This window comes from Daldinia childiae (assembly GCF_008694065.1).
Source record: "Daldinia childiae strain JS-1345 chromosome Unknown Scaffold14, whole genome shotgun sequence".
Classification (NCBI taxonomy): Eukaryota; Fungi; Ascomycota; class Sordariomycetes; order Xylariales; family Hypoxylaceae; genus Daldinia; species Daldinia childiae.
In genome coordinates, this window is record NW_022984655.1 from 615835 (window position 1) to 639373 (window position 23539).

At 47.5% G+C, this 23539-nt stretch overlaps 5 protein-coding genes across 5 annotated transcripts; 2 read left to right on the top strand and 3 right to left on the bottom strand.

Moving 5' to 3' along the window:
- Nucleotides 1-622: 622 nt before the first annotated feature.
- On the bottom strand, nt 623-10289 carry GL218_08920 (putative negative acting factor protein; the record flags this gene model as incomplete). The annotated part of the gene is made up of 4 exons (XM_033585735.1): nt 623-1488; nt 1581-2043; nt 2990-3635; nt 9751-10289. The coding sequence occupies 4 exons, from the start codon at nt 10287-10289 to the stop codon at nt 623-625; spliced, it is 2514 nt and encodes an 837-aa protein (XP_033440160.1).
- Nucleotides 10290-11491: 1202 nt separating this feature from the next.
- On the top strand, nt 11492-12731 carry GL218_08921 (AB hydrolase superfamily protein B1A11.02; the record flags this gene model as incomplete). The annotated part of the gene is made up of 2 exons (XM_033585736.1): nt 11492-12390; nt 12461-12731. The coding sequence occupies 2 exons, from the start codon at nt 11492-11494 to the stop codon at nt 12729-12731; spliced, it is 1170 nt and encodes a 389-aa protein (XP_033440159.1).
- A 2622-nt stretch (nt 12732-15353) lies between these two features.
- On the bottom strand, nt 15354-16116 carry GL218_08922 (uncharacterized protein; the record flags this gene model as incomplete). Its single annotated transcript, XM_033585737.1, has 3 exons — nt 15354-15408; nt 15466-15627; nt 15737-16116. The coding sequence occupies 3 exons, from the start codon at nt 16114-16116 to the stop codon at nt 15354-15356; spliced, it is 597 nt and encodes a 198-aa protein (XP_033440158.1).
- Nucleotides 16117-16693: 577 nt separating this feature from the next.
- GL218_08923 (uncharacterized protein) lies at nt 16694-17719 on the bottom strand (the record flags this gene model as incomplete). The annotated part of the gene is made up of 1 exon (XM_033585738.1): nt 16694-17719. The coding sequence occupies one exon, from the start codon at nt 17717-17719 to the stop codon at nt 16694-16696; it is 1026 nt and encodes a 341-aa protein (XP_033440157.1).
- Nucleotides 17720-18291: 572 nt separating this feature from the next.
- GL218_08924 (Anthranilate phosphoribosyltransferase) lies at nt 18292-19579 on the top strand (the record flags this gene model as incomplete). Its single annotated transcript, XM_033585739.1, has 2 exons — nt 18292-18606; nt 18674-19579. The coding sequence occupies 2 exons, from the start codon at nt 18292-18294 to the stop codon at nt 19577-19579; spliced, it is 1221 nt and encodes a 406-aa protein (XP_033440162.1).
- Between the last annotated feature and the right edge of the window lie 3960 nt (nt 19580-23539).

A 23539-nucleotide genomic window follows, 5' to 3' on the forward strand; every position in this document is an offset into this window, starting at 1 on the left:
GCTCGATCCGCAGAGGGATGCGAAGCCCAACATACGAGGACACATCTTCCTCGTACATCTAGAAGTCTGTTCCGAATCTCATACCTAGGAACACACCATCTGTCGTCCCTACGCTATCAACAAGGACCCTCCATGGACATCAAAACTCTGCGCTACCTCATCTTATCGAAGAGAAACAGAAAACGAAAAAAAATGCCCTGTATCCTACCGTCGCTTTTTGTCGCCAACACTTTTCAACACTTTTCAACACTTATTCGTACACGTACTCGGTGACTAATAGAAGACGTAAACGTAGTCTCATTTTCGGGGTGCTTCGTAGAATGCCGCAACGCCGATTAAAACCCCACCCCTTATTCTGTTCTAGTCGCTATAATTCCTCGACTGGGTCATTTCGCCGTCACCCGTAACGCATCCCAAAAAAGTAGTACAGGCGAGGATAGGAAATGGCAGATCATCGAGGAGATGGGACATAGAACGAAGAGGAAACACTACCATCTAAACACTCCACGCTTTCGAATGCTACATAAAACAAAAGCTGCTATCCCTCGCGTGCGTATTAATACATCGTTATAGTAGTAGTAGTAGTAGTAGTAGTAGTAGTATGGAGAACTGCGTAGCGTAGTTATCTCCGCGTGATATTGCTACCGGGGGCGATAAAAGCCCTAACCGCAAGTTCGGAGAAGCGGCGTACGACATTGGTAGTGCCCCCCGTTACTTGAGACTCGTCCTGGACGAACTTGCGAGCGACGGCCAACTTACTTTTGGGATCGGTCTCGTCAAGATGCGGAGGCAAGGTGCTTTCGAAATCCGGAGGGAAGTTTGGCGCTAGCGCCCGGATGACGGCGAGAGAGTAAAGGACGTCTCGATTTTCACGCCCATCTAGCAGCTCGCGCAGCTGCCCGAGAATATAGTCGCGCTGGCGCATAGTATCCACGCCCGGCTGATCTCTCACGCGAAGAAATTCGGCAAGGAAATACCAAAACTTAAACTCCCTGATCCGGTGAAGTCGTATATCGGCGTTCGCGGGGGGCGGATGAAGAGGATTCTGATCGAGGTGATCGCCTGATAACAGGGCCTCGAAGACCGCCACTCGATTTCGCGCTTCGGACCCGTCGTCGGAAGGTGGTAGATGTTCCCCAACATTAATCTTGTACTCGGACGCGTATACTAACGTGGTCAGATCCCAGACCACTCGGAATTCGAGGTTCGCCGAATATTGCATCCCGGCGACGTCATTAGCATCCGTCTTAGCCATCGACTGCAAAAACCCTGCCAGCATCTCGTTGACGGCCGTGCTGGACATCAACGCACCGACACCTTGAGGCTTGGTGTACCATTCCGTCTCGAAAAACTTCTCCAGGCCGGGGGCGTAGACCTGATCGTATAGATCCCTCACGTCTGCCAGCTTGTCGCCGGTGAGGGGCGAGTCGAGGGTCGGGGGCACGGTGCCGGTCATGCTCACGAGCTCGTGAACTTTCATCTTCCTTGCTGAAAACCAGAGTAAGCCGAAGTCTGTTGCCGAAAGGGAGAGACCACAGAATGCGAAGCAGAGCGATAGAAGGGAAAAAACGGAGGGCCACCTCTGAGGCGGGATGTGCCGAACGGATTGTGAGGAGGAATTGGGGTAATGGGTGTGATGGCTTGGAAATGAGAAGGCGACGTACTCGTGGTGGACAATACGGTGTCTAAAGTAGGATCGATAGCGGCCGGGTATTCGAGAGCGGGCTCGCCCTTGACCGATGACGCAGCTGTTCCCGCGGCTGTCAGGTTTCCGGTGAATGTTGCGGTAGTAGGAGTGGTATTAGATATTACCGGGGGGAGGGTAGCAGTATAAGAAGTCTGGGTTTGCGCACCGCCAGACGCGGGCGTAGAAGAGGCAGGAGGTCGACTCGACGGTACGGAAGAGGAGGCCGACGAATTATTGGGAGCTGGTCGAATATTGGTATGATGTTGCTGTTGTTGATTCTTAAATATGGGATCGTAGCCCAGGCATTCGCGTTTGGATTTCTGACAGTTCTTGCAGATGGGATGTTGTTCGTCGCACTGTAGAATTTGGATTTAGCAACCGAACTTAGTTGTAGCGAAGAATATCGTTTGAATGCGCAAGACGAAAAATAAAAGGGAAACTAGTTGAACGTATAATAGAATACGCTAACAAGAAGCAGACAAATAATCGTATGCTCAATGGGCAGGTGTACAGACGACGTAGAAAGATGTTGTAGGGAAGTACAAGTGAAGTACAAGTAGTGATAGACCAAAGGTGGGGAAAATAAAAGTGAGCTACCCTAGAGCTCTTTGGAGTTTTGGGGTTAGGGGATCGACCATCTAAAACTTTAAAGGAGGGGAGGGGGGAAGCTTTTGCTTTTTTGGAGTTCCGAGAGTAGCTCCCGACGATTGACAGATGTCAAAAAAAAATAATAAAAAAAATAAAAAATAAAAATTTGGACCCCGAGTTTTTTTTCTTGTTCGTCTGGACCTGTTTGTTTAGGTTGCTCGGTTGTTCGGAGCCGGCGTGATGCTTTGCTTTGCTTGCTTGCGCTTGCTCGCTTTTGCTTCGCTCGCTTGTCCGTAGCTCCTTTTACTCTTAAGCGAAACCCCGATCCAAAATGTGTGTGAAAGGTGACCCATTGATAATTGACCAAAATTCCTCAAGCATCTCTAACTCATTCATCTTCACCTATTTCCCCATTCTGATTGTATCATTCCTCCATGGTCAATTATATGCCTTCGTCTTTCCTTCCTCGTTATATCAAGTAAACTCCCTCGTGCGCATCCAAGGAAAAGAAAGGGCAGAAGAAAGCAAAAAAGCAAAAAAGCAATAAGGAAGCACACTCAACATGATAGACACATACCTTTATACGCCTTTTTCGGCACGTCAGACAACCTGTTTTTGTTCGACGTTTTATTTCCTACGATGGCAAGCAAACATTACCAGGTCAGTTGCCGATTAAACGAGAATAATCCTAGGGGACAGCATTATTCCAATTACCTTCTTATGTCGACCGCTTAGCACGCTACCTGGTCCGCTTGGAGGTAGAGCATATTGCGGTCTTAGAGCGTCGGGGGTTAGGGCGTACGGGTTATTCGCATTCATAGGTACGGGTTGCTGTGCGAAGTAGGACATGTGCTGCTGAGCCGGCATCGAGGGAACCGACGGGACGGGGTTTACAGGCATCGCCATCGCCATGTGCTGCTGCTGCTGAGCTTGCTGCTGAGCTGGGTCGAACGTGCGCATGCTTGGCAACGCCATAGCATTGCTAGGAACGCCCACGCTCGCCCGGTACGCGTCCGGTCCTTGACCCGCCGGGTTTGCATATCCGTAGTGCGTAGTCGCCATCGCGGACGTCGCATATGCCGTAGGATTCGGGTAGCTAGCGGGCTGTCGAGGTGGGCCCTGAGTATGGTGAGGTGGGTTGTTCGACATGACTTCCGGTGACGGCGCAACAGCTTCTTGCTGCTGTTGATGCTGCTGCTTCTGCTTCTGCTTCTGCTCTTGCTGGTCAGGCAGAGCGCCGTTGGTGGCGACCGTCGCCGAAGATAGAGTAGCTTGGTCAGCAGCGAGGGTAGTCGCGACGGGATCAGCTGCGGGTGAGGCTGTCGCCGGCGTAGATGTCGAGGTTGGTGTCGAGGTTGGTCTAAAACCGTCGGTGGTAGAGTGGTCCGAAAGAAGCTGGTAACCCTGGTCCCGTTCTTGTTCCTTTTCCCGATCCTTTTCTTGTGCCCACTCCTGCTCCTGCGCGTGGGCGGCGGCTACTGTCGTCGTTGCATTATTTGGGGAATCTAAGTTTGAAGTTGGTGCGCGTGCGCGTGCGTGTGCTTGATCGAAATCGTGGGCATCTGGCTCTGCCTGTACCTGCGCCTGTGCCTGTGCCTGTGCCTGTTGTGCCGGTGGTTGTGCCTCTACCCGTACCTGTACCTGCCCCTGCGCCCCTTGGATATTTTCCTGCTCTTGCGTAGCTTGTGATAATGGAGACTTGGCCCGCGATTGATGTGGGAGGGCATGGGCTAGTTCTTCAGCGGCGGCAAAGACGGGTTCAGGCTGAGGTTGATGAGCCTGTGGCTGTTCCTGTTGTGCCTCTGCCATTTGATTTGATTTTAATTTGCAATTTTTTATGGGGGCGCGATCTGAGCAGGGGCACGCCGATTCCAAGGTGCTGCGTAAGGGGGGGCCAAGTCACGAAACCCGACCTAGGGCTGGCAGGGGACGGGGGTCGTGGTTCGTGGACGTGGACGGAGACGGGGACGGGACCTATCTGGTCTGGTTCCAGCGCCTCAAACGGTGGGCGTGGCCCAGCCAGAGAGCTTTAGCTGCTGTGTACTGTCTCGTCTGCCAGTTTCTGTATATCTGTATGTAAGTATATGGTGTGGTAGGATGTACCTACTACGTACGTATTTTATGTATATATGGGATGTATAGATGTATAGAAGTATGGATGTATGGATGTATGGATGTATGGATGTATGTAGCGTATGTAGTGTAGGTATGTAGTGTATGTACGTACGTGACTATGCGTAGCCGAGACGAGAGGAACAAGGGGATCAGATCCCAGAGAAGGGGGAGTGGGGGTTCAGCGTTCAGCACACGAATAGACAATATGCATACCTAACATAGATGCGTACAGGCGTACAGACGTAGATACATCAGAGTGTAGAAGCAGTAACCAGCATCAAGCAGATGCTAGTGTAGGAACGGCTGAGTGTTGTGCTGCAAGTGGTGGTGCGATGTTCGAGGTGTTTCGACGGTTTCGACGCGACCCTGGGCCGAGATTCCAGTTAGCTCAAGTCGTCGGCGCATTTGTTGCGTTTTCTCCGTAAAGAGGCCACTCGTTGCTCCTTTTGTCCTAGTGTCCGGTCCTGCAAAAAGCTTGCCCAGTCTGCCAGTCTGAAGAAATTCGACAGGTATACAGGGTATACAGGGTATACAGGAACAAGGGGAATTGGGAAAAGATTGGAGAAACTGGATCCTGATGGAGCCTTGAGGCTGCTTTGGCGGTCCGTCGTGTAGTGTCGACGAATGTTACCGTAGGTACGTACTGAACAATATTTTGTATTGAAGCAGAAAAGATTGAAAAAAAAAGATGTTATACAGTTTATGGTATACTGTGTGGAGTAAGACGCAAGGTACCTGATCAAGCTTGGTCGGCTTACTTACAGAGAAGGTAACGCACTTTATTCCGTCGTCTTATCGAGTTAGGTACCTACAAGTAAGTAGCTAAACCCTACCTAAGCCCCTGATGGCTTCTACCTAGTGATGTTCTGCATATGTACCTAATCTTTAAGCCAGATAAAGTCAATCAGTCAGCTGCTAGCAAAACAGCAAAATAGCAAAATAGCAAAGCATAAAAAAAGTAAAGAAACTAAAGACAAAAAATTTTGACAGTAACAACTTGATGCGCTATAAACTGTATCAATGCTACAACCAAGATGTAGGTACCCGTACATTCTTGTGGTTCAATGATACCTTCAAACTACCTTACATACATTATAAAAGTATTCATACATTTTCTCTACTACTTAAAAAGGACATTGGGCTTGCTGGCTGGCTGGCTGGCTAGCTGGCTAGCTGGTTGGCACATACATAGCTGTTTGTATTGTTGGCCATGCAGAGCGATAGATCGATCCTTGGAACAGACTCTAATAACCACATGCATGCTTACCAAGTCTGACATGATAGGCACATACATCCGTGGATATGATTGACGAAGCAAAATAGAAGCAAGACCGATGCCGGTATCAGGAAAAAGCTGGAAAAGGCGAGGTGGAAGATATGCCCCTATAAAGCGATCAACTTATTTCTGAATTAGCCCGATATTTGCGTCTTTGATAGGCAGGTACGTCGTAACTATCATAAGTCGCCTTCAAACAAGGAGTCCCTTTTTCGAGAACTCGACGGCGTCAATAGACCGGAAAGGAAGCTCGGTGAGACCCAGAGCATCCACTCACACCATCCAATAACCTAGCTCGACGACGCGTCCGTGCAAAAAGGCGACTGTGACTTTCCAGTTTCTAACGCTGTAGTAGCGCGCCTCAGATATGTAATACCAGCTTTGCCAGCTTTGCCAGCTTTGGCTAAAGCAGTTGGCATTGGAAATCCATAATGTCGATACGATGTCGATTCTATCTTCTAGTTTCTTTCCTAACGACCGGGGTTATAAAAGCCAATGCAGGTGTGCATGTACTATGCATATAGGACGAGAAATAGTCAAGAAGGGCCGAGGAGTTCATGATTAAGATTGAGTAGGAGGGAAGAAAAATTGTTTGATAAGAGCAGATTAATGGACATCCATCGAGTTATTAGGACCGAAGTATATACATGTACAGGTAGTTTGTAAGTGCGTATGTAGTCGAGGACCTACATGCATATGTAGGTCCCAGGTATAATAACCCTATACAATTTCCAAAGTACCAAACCTAGCTCGATAATTAGAAACAAGTCAAGTACAATAACTCGTATGAGTGTAGGTAAAAATAGCAATAGGGCTCGAGAGGTACTTATGTGTAAAGAAAGGGGTCAACAATGTTTACAGCTCAACCCGACTGAAGGATGCAGTCCCAGATACTACGCAACCACCAACAGGCTTAGGTAGCCGTCAATCCTCTTCAATAAATAGAAATTGTCTATTCACGTCACCAACATATCATATCTTTTCTCGTGAAGATCTAGAAAGGACTCGAGATGCGTCAGGAGATGTGATACACGAATACGTATTACTCGTTACTCGATAGTCTACGTCTGCTCTAAAACCCCATGCATGTACATTCATACACCTTACATTTCCGGCATGTATGCGCGCTGTCGTATCCATGCAGTTGATATCAATCGACCATATATCATCATCATACCAGCTGTTCGCCGCGTACAACTACTATGTAAAAGGTAAGGCAAGCCGCCACCACCACTCAACCAATCTACCACTCTACCATTCTACTTCTCTGGCTTGTCCAGGCTCGTCTTTTTTTCAATTTCACTCCCGGATCAACAGGGGTTACGCCTATTCGGGGCGTAGCCACGCGTGGGATGCTTCGGCAAATAACCGGATTGTCTCCCTTCTCACCCTCGCACGAACGGGATGGCCTCAACATCTTCTATTAAGACCCCAATGTTCAAGTTTACCCGCTGCCGTTCATTGACGATTCGGCATGAGGTCATTCTCCATAATGTATCCTGTCGTAGTGGAGCCCGGCTTCACATCTTATTATTTTTTTTTCTTTTTTATCTCCTTACTATTGAGGAGACAGCCGCGTCGATCCATATGATCACCCCCATGTTCGATCTAACCGGCGGGTTTTCCACTCTCGGGTATCGAGTTCTAAAACTATGCATAGCTTATTCAGACTGCAACGGCAGAACCGTGGATCCTTTCGAGTCCCCACGGTAGCATTAGAAACTTCCTTTTGCTGCCCAAGTCCGTCCCCGATAACATTGGCCGCTCAATTGTTTACGAAAAAGCAGAATTAGTGGGTATTCGTTAAGAATTGCCCTATCCGCTTTTCTCATCCAATTTCTCATCCAACTCCGAGGTTTTACATGGTACATTAGGTAGGTAGGTAATGAGGTAGGTTAGGACCCTTATTATACTCCCAAAGAGAATCCTACAATTTGTAATTCTAACGCCTGCAGACGACTGTCTCTAAATCCATATCGACGCAGAGCAAGTACATGACGCAATTTTCATTATTACCATCGCCTCTTATCCAATGGTTTGCAGGGTTTCATTCCGGCGCCGAGTGCGGCGTCTCGTCTATTCTATTCCCTTCAACTCGGCTACCTCGAGCTCTTAAGCGAAGCTTAGCGATCCTTTCCGCAAGGGAGAGACAGGACAATGCCAGCCATCAACATATCTGCGTCCATGTGGCAGCACAGAAAATCGGGTCCACTAAGAAGTGCAGCAGCATCTTAACTTATTGCTAGGTTTTGGCTGATGTTTACCTGTCCATTAGGCTTTTTGATGTCGTGCGTCACAATGTTCAGGCACACCTCCTTAAGGCGGGTAGCGAATACGGCCCAGATCCTGCTCAGATCTTCCAAGGGTTAGGTGATACACTCTTCTCCTATTCACAATCATTTTCTATCCGACCCTTTTTCATCTCCCTAGAGCTCTAACTAGAGTTCAGCCAAAAGCCTAAAATATTGTACGATAGACCGCTGATGCTGGCCGGTCATTTATGGAGAACCGGCCCGCCGAGCCGCGTCGAGGACAAGCCTTACATCCTCGGAATATGGACGGAATTCCCGGTCCTTCGAGCTCGACTGGACATGTCAAGTTTCTCCATAGTATTGCCGCCATCGACTGCACGTCATCCTGACATATTCCAGCCAGCTCACTTTAGCCCTTATGCGTAGATATGTTATGGCCGAATACACCGAGCAGCATGTTAATTGTCCCTTCGACATCAATTCGGTCCGCAGACTATTGGACTGGTTAAATTCCGACTAATACTAGCATAACCTCGCAGCAAATAATTCTGATCTACATATGTTATCGTGACAATACCAGCACGTCTTGTAGCATCGGTGCATATTGCCAACCGGGCTTTAGAGGTCAATCTCGAAGACATAAAGTATACCACTCTAACAATGTAACGAGACTCATTTTCCCTCATCAGACAAAATCTCAAAATTCATTCCCAAGCACTTAAGCATTCGCAAAGGGCCTATTATCGGCATGGACGTCACTGCAGTAGCATTCAAATAGACAGCATATCAAGAGGGTCCGCAATGCCATTGCTTATGTCAAACTCGGAAACCCAGTAGAAATGCTACATAGTCACATGTCGAGGTGCCAACATCATGACAACTAAGGGGCATCGAATAGTGTATAAGCCAACAGGCCCGATAACAACGTAGATCATGGCAGTTTATGATGCCAATATTCCCGAAGCCGGCCTACGTAAAATATTAACATTACGAAATATCATGGGCACCAAGTTGAATTATTTCGCTTGCATCTGCTTGGGTAACTTTCTCGAGGGACTATCACTTACTGCTCACTTACTGCTCACTGAGATGGTAGTCAATTGGCTAATACTAAGAGCATTATCTCAGTACACCATTTGCTTCATACTTCGCTTGTCAGGTATTAGCTATAGAGATTCATCACGTAGACAATTTCATATACGTGTTCTATAGAATTTAGATCTTCTGCTTCTCTAGAATTAGAAGATTGTACGTCGGTTGCTAAGTGGAATATCGTACGAGTATAAAAGCTAGGTCATGAAAGAGCTTCTCTCAGTATCAAGTACTCGAGTATAATAGTGAGATGCTATTATCTAGAAATTCATCTGTACGGCTCTACAACCACTTAATTGGTCTTGAACAGAACCTCGGGGATACTTGTATTTGGACACATGTTTAGCTAGATAATATACTAGGATAAGTTCCAGAAAGGTACCTGAGTCAATATAATGCCAGCGTTTTTGAGATTCAGAGCTCGGACTACAACACCATCCTTTATGAAAATAGCAAGTTCCAGCAGTGGACATACAACGCCTTTCCCTAATAATGTCTAGGTACACCTAGGATTCAAATTATACTGTGCCGTTTTGGTTTCCGTTATCCTTTTCATGCCCTCCGGATGATAGCTGACCCAACTGCTCAAGAGGTATGGCGATAGGCTTGCTGCTAACCTTTTTGCGCCTTGTAACTTTTACACAAGCTGAGCAGAATAAGAGGAAATGTATAATTCTACGTACAAGCTTAGCATTATGACCAATTGCGAGCGGGCAGGAGAAGTCAAAAATTGAACTTACATCAAAAGAGCTAGAAATGCTACGAGGGCCTCCATTGACCGGATGTAGGATTTGCTGTAATACTCGTAATAGTCGTTATTATCACCATGATAATATTCGTAATATTCAGGATAAGCTTCGGGGTCGTCCGAGCTAGCAAAGGCGAGCGCCCACGACAATATATACGCCGTTAAACCAATCCCGACGCAGAATCCCATCCATAGTAAGAGGTGTACTGCTACTTGAGCGCCCGGGTGGATTAGCCGGTGGTTTATTCTTCCCGCGTATGTGGTAGCGAGGTCGATGCCGGACCAGAGCAGAGCCGCGCCGGCCTGCGGAGCCGTCCAGACAACAATGTAACTTTGGATGTCCGGATCGACGGCGAGCGCAATCGAGATGCCCAACACGATGGCGCAGGATGTTATAGATAAAGCGACTAGGACAATCTTATTAGCTGGCCATGCTTGACCGATAAATCCAACTGAAGAGTGTTGCCGCGGCTGATATAGGTTGAGATCAGATTGATATTGAAGCTGATCTGGGTCTGTTGTTTTCCCCATTGTGATGTGTAGTTTTAAACCCAAAGTCCTCCTAAACTATATGACAAGCTATTCGTTTCGTCTACATGATCAATTGAGGGAATCGATGAGAAAACGATCAAATGAGAATAATAATGTTAACGTATAAATGTTGTTATGACCCCATTATCGTCGCAATACACTTTTCAACCCCCATCCCTTGTACCATGTATACCTACCTACCTAAGATACATCCTACCTAGATACATCTAGGATGCCAGGATGCTTGCCTTACATTTACGCTAGTTCAAGATTACGCAATAGATGCCCTGTTTCTTTCCTAATGTTTAAATGGCTACATAATACGTTGCCAAGAATAAAGAAGGTCGCGCTAGTTAAAGACCTTCCCCAGATCTTTAGAGCTTGGAGCTTGGATACTTCCCTGTAATTCACCTGTGTAATATCTGATATCCTTAAAGGAATTATATTTCACAGCTTGCTATTCCAACTTTTAGTCTCTATCCACAGTCACGAAGATCATATGTCGTACGTCAATTCATCTGTCGTACAAACCGCCATATAACTCAACTCCCCTCGCGGATGATAGACACCGACCGGCCTTCGCGCATTCAAAGGTCCGAAACAGGAAGTCCATTCAAGAACTGTGGCGTGTGGGGGCTAGCGAATCATTCCTTTTCAAATCCGCCTTTGTCGCTTAATAGACGTATCGCCGAAGGACTCCTCAACAGGTAGATTTCACTTTAAGAGGGTAAATTTCCCGAAGGATGGCATCAATACAAATTAATAGCGGTTTTAAAATCGAATATATTCTAGGGAATTTGACCATAATCTTAATACCATTGGTCTTAAAGAGCTAGACGTCTACGCGGCCAGGCGGGCGTCTCGATTACGCGTTATTGATCTTCGATATTTCTACCCTTATAGATATCCTCCGGACTATGCACCCGCGGCTACGAATACCCGGCCCCAACCGTACCCCGATTGCAAGTTTTCCTGTCTACGTCAACCTATAATTTGTGCCGGCCCTTGTAGTTAGACCATTGAGGTTAATGTATAATATTCCGCGCTCTCCTCGTGTCCGAATCCCAAATTCAGCCCGTTAACCAGCTTCTTATTCATGTTAGTCTTATTTGAATTCTAAACGAGTACTATCATTTCATTCTATTGTATCTAGTATACACTCTACTTTATCTAGTATTCATAGGGTATATACTTAGTCTACCATGGATTTCAGTCAGTGGGGTAATCCCAGCAAAGAATGGCTTGCCTTCGCAGCGGCAAACCCGGCACTTCTGGCACGGAGCGACGACCATCTTCCGCCGCTGGTTTTGCAACAGAAGACAAACCATTCGCGTACTACCATCGCCAAGACGCTCGTCGCTACCACAGGTCTAGGTAATCTCGTGACCACAGAGGATTACGTCGTGTCGACTCGGGATGGGAAGTCTATCACCGTGCGGAGTTATCGGCCGATCTTGTTAGGATCAAAGCCGCTTCCCGGCTACGTGTTTTTCCACGGCGGAGGTTACTTCTTCGGCGCATTGGACACGGAGCTCTTCAACTGCTCATGGTTGGCGCACGCATTATCTATGACCGTCGTACACGTCTGCTATCGTCACACGCCGCACGTGAGCGGCTTGACACCATGGCACGATGCCCTCGACGGCTTTGAGTGGGTAGCTACGCATACGGAGAAGCTCGGCGTCGATTCGTCCCATATCGTCGTAGGTGGCATCTCCGCAGGTGGTTCGCTCACGGCGTGCGTAGTGCAGAACGAGGTGCGGCGGGCACGCGAAACCGGCACGCCTTGCCGCGTCCACGGTCAGGTCTTAGGAATTCCAAACTTAGTCAACGTGAATGCGTTTCCTTACCACCTCTTCGCCGACAAGGAGAAGACATCCCCCGAGCAGTGCGCAGATGCTGCCGTAATTCCGAGGCAGCGTATGAAACTCTTCACCGACATGCTGGGTAGCGAAGTCGATCCGTCTGATCCGACGTGGAGTCCGGCGCTTGTCGACGAAGAGGACTTGCGAGGCACGCCGCACACGGCTGTTTTGGTTGCCGGCTGGGATCCAATCCGAGACGAAGGGCTATGGTACGCCCAGAAGTTGAAGAATGCTGGGTAAGAAACGCTCTCGTTTCCTAAAAAGGGTATTATTCCGATTTCCTAACATTAACACTCAACCTCTTAGGGTCCGGACAAAAGTTCATATCTTCCCAGGTCTCCCCCATGCCTTCTATGCCTTTGTAGGTTTGCCCTCGCATAGACACTGGAACGAAACCATGCTCGATTCCTTACGGTGGGCGGTTGCTGAGGAAGACGGCTGGATCGTCGAGGAACCTCCTGTGATGTCACCACTCATGGAAAAGGCCTTGTCAATCGGGGCCCCGGTAGACCCAACAACTCCCGGTGCTACTCCTGCAGATATGGCAAAGTCGGGAAATCTCCTCCGAGGAGAATAACCTTCCCATCGAGAACGATATGACTACATAGGTAGGATAGTAATGAAACTCGAGTCCAAACTTCATCCGAAAGACAGGTTGCGTGTTCTAGTTGTTGGCCTTCCACGGGTCGGTTAAGCGAGGCAGCGTGGATCTCAAGGGTTAATATTGAGCCATTAATTATAAATTCGTCGTAGAGAATAGAAGTTAGATGACGATAGTAGAAATCTTATACGATGCCATCATTATCTCTGCACACATGCTTGACTTGGATGAGAACCACAAAGCCTGAAACCTTGCCCAAAGGATGCTGAACTGCAATTTAACACAGACCGGATTTAATGAGGCTATGGTAAACTACTATAGTATCATCGTGGACATCCAAGTTTAAAGAAGCCTTGCACTAAGAATACTCTGGGTCGTGAATTATCTCTTACAATGCAAGTAGGATATCTCGAAGCTAAATCTAAGGGGTTGATGAATTTCACAACGTCGTTCATAATAGTATGTCGATCCGAATAAACTCAACAAAGAGGTAGTAAGACGTTCACGCTAGGGTTCTATCCCACAACGTATACTCGGCTATGTAGTATCTTCGAGATAACAACACAGTTCCTTAGATCTATCGTAGGACTTGGAAAATGTAATAGGATAGTGCGTTGTTATGGAGATCAAGCTTATTGATAAACGGTCAAGCCGATTCTCATGTAGATACAGATAGCTTCGTAACTAAGGCTAACAAGACTTCCTTAAAGCTCGGTCTTACATACTTGATAGTCGAGAGAAGACGGTTCAGTTAGAATCATACTCGCCTTCTTCCAGTGGACTTGCCTTCTTCTAGTGGGATACGTTGGTTTTACCCCATCATAAAGTGTTGTACGGACGATATCTGATAGTTACTAGGCTTCGATTTGCTCGCACTCAACCTAACGACCTTCAGATATCTACTCAATTCCTTCTAGTTCTCGTGTACCAGGTACCTAAACATACCAGAGTACTTTCCTCTCCGTGTCCACTTTCCAAACTTCCTTTTCTTGCAATACAGCAGCACTTGGTTAAATTGCAAACATCCCAAAACCAGTTGCAAATATAATTCAACCACCACAGGAAAACAAACCAGTTATGTTGCATTCCGAGTAGATCTTGACATCATGGCGGCTCTCTCGCGAGCGACCTCCCTCCTCGTCAACAGGTCATTCAATGGGCGATGCTCCCAGAAACTTCATCGCATTGAACCATTGTAAGTGTCTCTTGCTAAGCCTATCATATCTTTCTATGAACTAATAGAAACATTTAGTGTTCCTACCTCATCAGGATTTCATGGAAGCCATCCGTATGGTAAAGTCATCTACCAAGGTGTGTCCCTTCGAAACCATCCAATGTCGACGGGCACCAAACATCCCCAGCAGAAACAATCGCGTAGGTTAACAGCTTCTCATATCAATATCCAATTATCCCTCTTACTAATAGAATCTGTGCTCTAGTAGTTGCATCTTTGGCAAGCATGTCGATGGCAAGCTCGCGCCTTATCGTTCCCACTGCGAACGGCACGACCTCATCACGACTGAACAATACCACTACGCCCTGGGGTGCCTTGGTCCTTAAGAGAATATCTTCTCTTACCCCACCCTCATATTCACATGCTTCAGGCGTCGATAGTACGCCACAAACCCCCACAATCGAACACGAAAAGGCATTCGTAGGAAGCCGTTACAAGACGCGCCCCGATATCATTCATAGCCAGAAATGCCTACGTAGCAGTATGGATGGCTTCCTCGTCTATGTTTTCAGCGTTCTTAAGAGTGGCTTCCACCCTGCTCTGACATATCTCGGCGGCGTTCTCCTAACTATCAGCTTGAGTACGCTACTTTTCGTGTTGTCGATAATATTCTTTTCTTAGGTTCAAGCCTTTGGCAAGAAAGGATATGTCTATGGTCTTATATTCCGACTCGAACAATCATTTGCCAGCCTTCCTACCTGAACAAAGGCAAGACGTGATGTACTCGCGGAGTGCAGTAAAGTAGTTGGTGGCTTTCCTGTAGCTAGATGATCAAGATGAAGCTTTCCGTATAATGCTAATGTTCACTACGTTGATCCTGTGATGAATGATGAATTCCCTAATCAATATTGCCGAAGTACTGGCCTGAACCACTGGTCCATCTCCAGCAATTCTATCGTAAATATTCATTCGCCAAAGTTCGAAGGGGAGGTACATGATAATTGCCAAGTCTAAGAAATGTAAAATAGGATGTATCTCGGCTGGTAATATACTGAGAATAGTCTTGATCTAACACTGACCGTAGTTTGACTCATCCTGAGACTCGGTATCATATTAATAACGCTATAATTCCTATCAGTATTCCTTATAGACCCAGCCGACTGAACCTATGGGACGGTAAAGTAACCTCTAGAGCCATAGTGTCCGTATTCGACATACTATAATCCTAGGTGCTAACAAGTATCGTGTCAAGGTCAAGTCAAGCAGATTAGTTTGTATTAGAACAAAGGCCAGCTCAGGGCACTTGGGGTATATGTACATCATCCACAGAAATCGATATGATACAGAGAATTAAAGCCTTTTCCCGGCTTTATATTTCAGTCCCGGAACTCCGTTACAACCACAGGTGAATTAACGCGGTTGTTTTACTCGTCGTCGAGTATTCTACTCGCTATTTGACCGAAAATAGGAACTTCGAATCTATTAAACATAAGCATACGTCTTAACCGGAAAATATCAAGAAGGTTAATCTCCTACCGATCTAACGTGTCTGCATCCCGATATGCGCGCAGGGCTAGCCACCCCATCAGGCCTAGATCCGCAAGGAATATGACCCAACTTAGGAATGTAGACCACGAGAAGATTAGGTGTACGATGAAAACGACGGTGAATAGCAGACTGGACTGCCACGCGTGGAACCTAGAAATATGTTAGCATTATAGTCGATATTCCTGGACGATCTCGAAACACGTCGCCCTCTTAGCAGATCTAATTTGCTAGAAACAGCTAAGCCAACAGGCAAACCCACCTAACAAAATCGCTCTTCCGCTCCACTATCAACAATATTATTGCGCCTAGAGGCGGCAGCGCAATATACGCTAGGCAAGCTTCATAATCCAACCGTATACCAAGGCTGGTATCGAACTCGCTCACGTACGCCCCAGTCTCAGGTGCGTAGCTGCTACCGACACCGGCACCGGGAAGCGAGGACTGCCACGAACGTTGAGGTTGAGGATGTTGTAAAGGCGGCGGGGACGTAAAGCCGCGTTGCTGCTGCTGCTGCTGCTGAGAAGGGGAGAAAGGCCGACGATTATCGAAGGAAGCGCGCGGCGACGCGGCGTTGGACCGAGGCGGGGAGAAGGGACGGCTGTTTTCGGGCGGAGAGGATTGATAGGGAGCGAAATCCATCGCGGCAGGTTTGTTGGGGGGGATTTTCGATAGGTATAAGAAGAATGGTGGTGGGGAGTAGTAGACGATGGAATGGTTGGCTTTTGAATGTACATGTATAAGTGGAATATTTAATGTTGAAATGACGTTGGGTGGGTTATATTTAGATAACTATATAATAGATGTAATTGAATGTTGATCGAAGTTGCAGGACACCACCCAAGATCCCAAGACGGTGGAACGCAATACGCAATGCGAACTTGCAGGAGCTAGTCTTATTTAAGCCCTGGTCAAACGTGTAACAGGGGTATAGGTACTTGTCTTAGGGGGGTATAACAGCTAAGGATGTGCATAGGTACCTACCTACCTACCTAATATATGGGATATATGCATCCAATTAAATCGGATGCCTCTATGAATTCTAATATTCACATCTTTATGAGCAAGCCATATCGGGATCGTACTAAATAGGTAGAAAAGCATCGTGATCTTAAAGTGATAGTATGTAGATACCTAGATACTAACATGCAGCAAATCCAGGATACGATAAATATACAGCAGCATAATGCTACACACGTCCCATCAAGATTTTGATACTCTATTCGTTTGTCTCTTCCTTCTTAGTACCTCCATTGGCCTCCTCTTCAAGCTGCGTCCTTCTGCCCTCTAACGCAAGCCACAATCCCTTGCTATGTCCTTCCAGCGCTGTCGTAAGACCTAGCCCGGCGCTTTGGAGCATGGCAATAAGCTGTGCCCTTAGAGAGTCGACGCCGCCCTCGATACCGCCAACCCATCTAACGCCCTCTTGGTCGAATACCCGATCCTCTATACGGCCACCTATTAGGAGTAACTTCTGCAGCCCGCTCTGCGCCGTATTATCGTAGTATCCCGGATTCTTCTTTCGCGAGGGTGCAGGGAACGCTGGGGGCGAAGGCGATAGTACTGATAGCACGGCCGCCAGATGAGCCGGAGAGACAGCCGGGAAAGTGATAGCGGCAACGGGTCCGACAAGCAGCGGGGAAACCTGATAATACGCCGAAGACTCATCGACGGCGGTGGCGGCCTGGTTGATAGCCTTATATGCTGTAGAGGATAGGTCGTGCATGTAAGCGTTGGACTTGGTTTTCTGCGCGCTAGCGTCGAAGAACTCGACCACCTTAAAAGCGACGTTAAAGATGCGCGTACGAAGAACTTGCAGCTCGATGTTCGACGAAATATCCATAGGTATACTGCTGCTGCTATCGCCTAGCCCGACGGCAGGTGCCGGAACCTTAGCAAGGGCCGCGCGCAGTTCTCGCCGGATAGCAGCCCATTCTATAGCGGTAAGGTTGTTATGTTGGAAGAATAGGATTAGGGGTGTCGAACGAAGCAGAGCCGTATAAGATCTGAGTAGTTGTGATTTTCGCTGGTCGGGTCGTCTCGCGCTCGGGGGCTGCGTCGGCGGAATATAATCATCGGGAAGTCTTAAGGCCCCAACGGGTATGGGAGAAGCGGAGGCGCTCGCATAGCGTCTAGATGCGCCCCTCGAGCTTTGTAGTAAGATAACCGTAGGCTTTTGATAACTCGTCCTTTGAAGCGCTCGACTGACACTGCTCCGCGCCGAGCAATTGATTCGCGGCGGCATCTCTTATAGGGTCTTGGAGGGTTCTAGTACGTATTAACAATTTTTATGCCCTCGAGTAGTCGTAATGACGTTGCCCTATCGTCGGGTGCGATGCCACCTTTTTTGTATAATTTTGCCCCGAATTGAAGATTGGCGAGAGCTTCAAAACTTGATCCAATCGAATTCAAAAGGTGTTAGAGGCCTGTGCTTAAGGATATTACCTAAGCAGCTAAGCGGTAGATCTTCGCCAAGGTCCCATCGGAAGACGGAAGAGTCCCGCTATGGCGCATACTGCATAAATAGATCGGCTCAATAGGTACATATTTCGCGGGGTACTATTCCGTATCGCAAGCTGTTAACCTTGTCAATTCGCAAACGGCTTTGAGTCACGAAGGAGCTTTGGTTCTCCAAGCTAATTCGATATAGCTCCTTTATATTATCCATGTGAAAATAGTCCTCGAATTTAATCGAGGTAGTAGGATACTCATTTGTCAAAAGGTCGAGTCTATCTTATAACAATCTTACCCTCCAATCATAAGAGGATATCCAAGCTTAGACAAGGGTCACCGAATAGCTTCAAAATCGATAACGCTATGGCCGAGCAAGACCAAACTTATGTGGATATACGGCCGCTGCTTCAGCGCCTATGGCCCGATCCAGCCAAAGACAATGTGACAGCTAAAGAAATTGCCGACGCCCTCGCTCTCATCTTCACCAACCAGCTTAGTCCCGTCCAAACCGGCTCGCTACTAACGGCTCTGCACTTTACCGGCTGGGACCGCCGTGCCGATGTCCTCGCCGAAGCCTCCGCAGCTATGCGCCGTCATGCTGCCAAGATCGACTCCGGTGCTCTTAACAAAGTCATTGAGAAGCGGCGGCGACCCGAGGGCAAGTATAATGGTGGACTAGTGAGTCTTTTTATTTCTAAAGGAGTATGACTATTATAGCAAAAGAAAGTCTAACGGACAGATATAGTGTGACATAGTTGGCACAGGCGGCGACTCTCACAATACCTTCAACATATCAACCACATCTTCTATCCTCGCCTCCTCTCTCCTTCTCCTAGCCAAGCATGGAAACCGTGCTTCGACATCTAAATCCGGTTCTGCCGACCTACTTATGAACATGCAACCGACGCCCGCGCAGCTAGGCCGCATAAACCCCTCTACTATTACCGAAGTATACGCGCGCACCAACTATGCTTTCCTGTTCGCCCCCGTCTTCCATCCGGGCATGAAGCACGTCGCGTCCGTACGCAAGGAGCTAGGCTGGCGTACCATATTTAACCTTCTCGGGCCCCTGAGCAACCCCTTCGGCGACGCTATCGAAGCCCGCATGTTGGGCGTTGCCCGCGACGACTTGGGTCCCGTGTTCGCCGAGGCTTTACGCATCGCCGGCGCTAAGAAGGGCCTCGTCGTATGCGGCAAGGAGCAGCTAGACGAGGTATCGTGCGCCGGACCTACGCTATGCTGGCAGCTGGTAGAACACGCCAGCGGGACGATAGACGTCGAACACTTTACGTTAGAGCCGGCCGATTTTGGGCTAAGCACGCACCCGCTGAGTACCGTGTCTCCCGGCCGCGAGCCGCACGAGAATGCCGAAATACTACGGCGACTATTAAATAACGAGCTACTACCTAACGACCCGATCCTCGAGTTCGTGCTAATCAACACAGCCGCGTTCCTAGTATCCGCAGGGGTCTGCGAGGCCGACGAAAGCGCCATGGGATCCGGCGACGACGGAAAGGTTATTAGGGAACGCGGACCAGGAGGCGGACGCTGGAAGGAGGGTGTACGCCGTGCACGATGGGCCATAGAGAGCGGCGAAGCGTGGAAGCAGTGGAGTGCTTTTGCCGAGGTTACGAATAGTCTACCCGCTTAAGACTCGCGCTGTTTCTTGGACGCTGATCTTTCAGGACATAGGAAGGTCTATGGTTTTTTTCGTCGTTTCAAATATCAGAGGAACGAGGGCGAAGTTATATACATTAGGCTACATCGGCTATAAGCTGCAACTGATATCTACGATGGGGCGGATATAAAATCGGGAAAGGATAGAAAAAAGGGCATCACATTAGCTTGGCTCGGAAAAGGTATAGATGGAGGGAACTTAACTCGAGAAGGATGTCTATCTCTAATATTCCTTTGGTTACCCTTTTCGTTGCAGTGGCATCTGCTGATAAGAGACAGAAGTATATGCTTATATCACTGACGATGAGTGTTCTATGAGGGGTGAAATCGGTGATATATCAGTATGAATAAACCCATCGTTTCGTTTTTGTGGTGTCGAACGCTTTCTCCGCCGTAACAAACCTCGCCCCCCCGCAGAATCGGCCTATATCGATCGTCCTGAGCGAGTTGTAGCCTCGTGTATATTCTCGACTGTAGTGTTGAACTTTCGTAGCCATGGTTTCAGCTACCAGGGACATTCGCGTTTCTTCCGACGCCCGATCACTATCTCCTTCCCATTCGTCGCGGTTCTCAACCACATAGTGCCTCTCGCGGTGATGCTCGGATATTCTCGTTCATCGCGGTGTTGTAAGTGACTCGAGCAATTGGTAGCAGCTCTACCCAATCGTCTCGAATAATTCTCAAGTGTCGAATGTGCGAACGAATGCAAAGGCTAGTCACTTCGCCGTGCTCTCTTTACCGTATGGGATGGGGTGTCCGTACGCCGTCACGCCGAGATGCCATAACCGGATCTTTATAAGTCGGTAGTCCTGCGACGAAATCCAAAGCTATAACACTTCTATGCCTTGTCCAGTTTTCGATAGGACATAGGAGTCCACACGGGTTATCTCACCGACTTTACCACAATCACATTCCCCGACTTGTACGACCGCTATTGCAAGGCCGGGGAAGTTTCTCATAATCCTTTCATCGTCGAAGAAACTATAGAGCACGTAGTAAATATTCATATTTCTCGGCGAAGTCTTTCTCGGAGTTGCCGGCTCATATTTCCTATGTCAAGAAACCACTCGGTATCCTCGCATCGTTAAACTGCCTTTCTGACTGCAGTCGTCAAAGCTGTGTATCTAGTCATCCTCATCGATTCAGATGTATGAGAGTGACAGTTCCATCTGGATCGAGTTCAAGCATCTGTGAAGTTCGTTTCTCGACCTCGTTCATAATTTCCTCATTGATTGAGAATGTCTGCCTAAATGTTTTCCCTCAATGTGACGTATCTAGAAACTGAACGAGGATAAGAAATCGTTCGATGCTCACGTCCTTGGGCATTTGCGTCGACAAGAATCTCATTATCCTACGACCGGAATCAGTAGGCTCCTTGCTTCCGCCTAGCCTGCTGAAAGATACTGCATATAAGCTGTAACTATTTGTATATCAACTTAGTCTACCAAGCGAATGAATGAGGAGGGAGGTCCTTATATTCCTTTCCAAGATACCATGTTCTGTACCCGGAAGTAATCCCTTGACCACTCGTTTCAACAGAGCCATGATTCCCATTATGTGAGTATGACTGTCAGTGATACCTGTGAACATACAATGGAAAACTATTTTCTATTGTCTCAGTCTAAGACTACTCTAATAACAATATCGGATACGTCTGTCTTGAGATTCCTCCTACATCATCTCATTGTGATTCCTTGATTTGTTGGATCTTCTATCCCTGCGAATCTAAAAGGTCCTTTCTGACTCTCTAGGCTGGTCGATTTCGTCAATGGTCTGGCGATATTCCAAAAATTCGCGATCGATTCCCTTAACAAAGTCCTAGAACTCCGTATGCTTTAGACCAACCCTTCACTACTCTTATCTTCCGTCCTGAATTCTTAATCTCCCGGGTTATCGTGAATTCTCGATAGTCTAGTTACATCATTTCCTCTCGATAAACTAGCAGATTCGCTTTTCCGAATACCTCAGAACAACAGGCGCGTACTTCTGATGCTCTTCCTCATTACTCGAATAAACCAACACGCCGTCTAGACGAATACGAGCCTATCTAGATACTTTCAAGGATCGTAGCGATCATACCTTGGAATATACCCAATGCGATTGTAAGCTCGGATGATATCGACTTGTACCCGTGATCCGCATAGCGTTTTGAAAGCAATGGGTCATGTCCCTTAGCCATCCGTACAGCCGTCTCCGATACTGTGAAGATCTTTGTACTATTCATTATTCCCCTCATGAGTTTGATCAATGAATGTCCGTTCTGCCCTATCCCCGAAAATCCTGTAAGATTCAAGTACCAGTGTGGTACCCCTGCGTTCAGATCTTCGGATCGGGATGCTCGAGTCGTGTATGCGGTATGTAACCTGTATACATAAGGAGGGATAGAAATCGTAATGTTAGGGTCACGGGCGATCTCGTATCGTGATCTAAGCCGTTCAAGAAGACTTCATGCTATTCACGGGGCATCTAAATACCTCCGCATCTTTCGAGAAGCTGTGAAGCCTGGTACTCGATGACAAAAGCTACGAGAATTGAGTCTTAGCTAGCTAAAACAGCAACAGTACACTACGACGATAGATTCATCGGAGAAACCACAAGAGGATACCTGGGCTGTTTAGGTCGCTAGTCGACTGCCCTATAAGAGAGCCGTGGAGACATGCTTTCGATGGTATAGAGGCGGGAAACATCGGCAGCAATGAATAGTAGCTCACGTACCGACACAAGCTCAGCAGGAGTGGCTAACATATCCCCAAAGTTGGAGTTTCAAGATACGAAGGATTCCACTCTGTAGCTCAGCACGCCGCATGCCCCGGGAGACCTAATGCCAGCATTCGATATACTGCTACTAATATCCGTATACCTAGAACTGCGTACGACAGTTTTTGCGACTTCTAACGGCCGAACTTTGGAATATTGAAATTCCTGGCCTTAAGTCAGCTGATTCCAAAGATCGTATCCGATATCTCCACGATGTTGAGAGCGATGTCCAGGCGACTTAGATCCTCAGAGATGTGATCTATCGAGAGTACAGTATTCTACCTGTATGCCTTGTCTTGTTCTATGATAACTGTCTCGATTTCGTTCCGTCCCTAATAGGATTTCCCTCGGTCGTCTCTCTCCATGTACCCTATACGTCCTCCATCGCCTAGTATAACCGAAATCTCCCAGCGGCTTCCAGACAGGTAGTCAACGGGTATCATCTGCGAGGTGTCTACGCGCTATGGCAGAGGAAAGTTAAACTCAAGCACGTAGTTTAGATAATACCATTTTAATAGGCTAGATTCCCGTCAACTGTGCGTAACCAATACGAGGATCGCTTATATGTCCATCGTATCCCGCTATACTACTTTGGTTTAAAGGTAGCTAAACCGTGTTCTGGAATCGACAAGAGCCTTGTTAGCTTTCCTTGTACCCGAATGTATTGATCGTATTTTCAGTTGGATGAGTTGTAGCCCATCGTTCCCTTATCATCGAGGGCTTCGTTCGCGTTTCGACTGGCTGTCTATCAATATTTGGGTGACATTTGTTTCTCGCTAGAGTCTAAACTAGAAGTTGGTGATTTTGAAACTTTACTCCTAGGCTTCTAACGAGGCATAATCCAACGGTAATCGTCTATGCAATATCCTAGTTGCCCTTTGCGCAAAAATTCCCCCCATGCTTATCTCTCATAGCGAACCGGCGCACTGGGCGATCAGGTCGTCCTGTAGCCGTTGTTGTTAAAGGGGATCTTCCATTACGGCAACGTCGTTATCTTGTAGTAGCCCATATTTCCACATTTGACCTGTTTCCAAATTTTTAGGTTGAGATAGTACCAATATCGAGAGTGTGACCGTCCTTTCGAATGGTAGTTCTCTAGGAAGACGTTTACTCGGAAACTTGACTCGACTGGCAGTCAACACACGAGAGTGTCACTAGCTTTACGCCCTACGTCGAA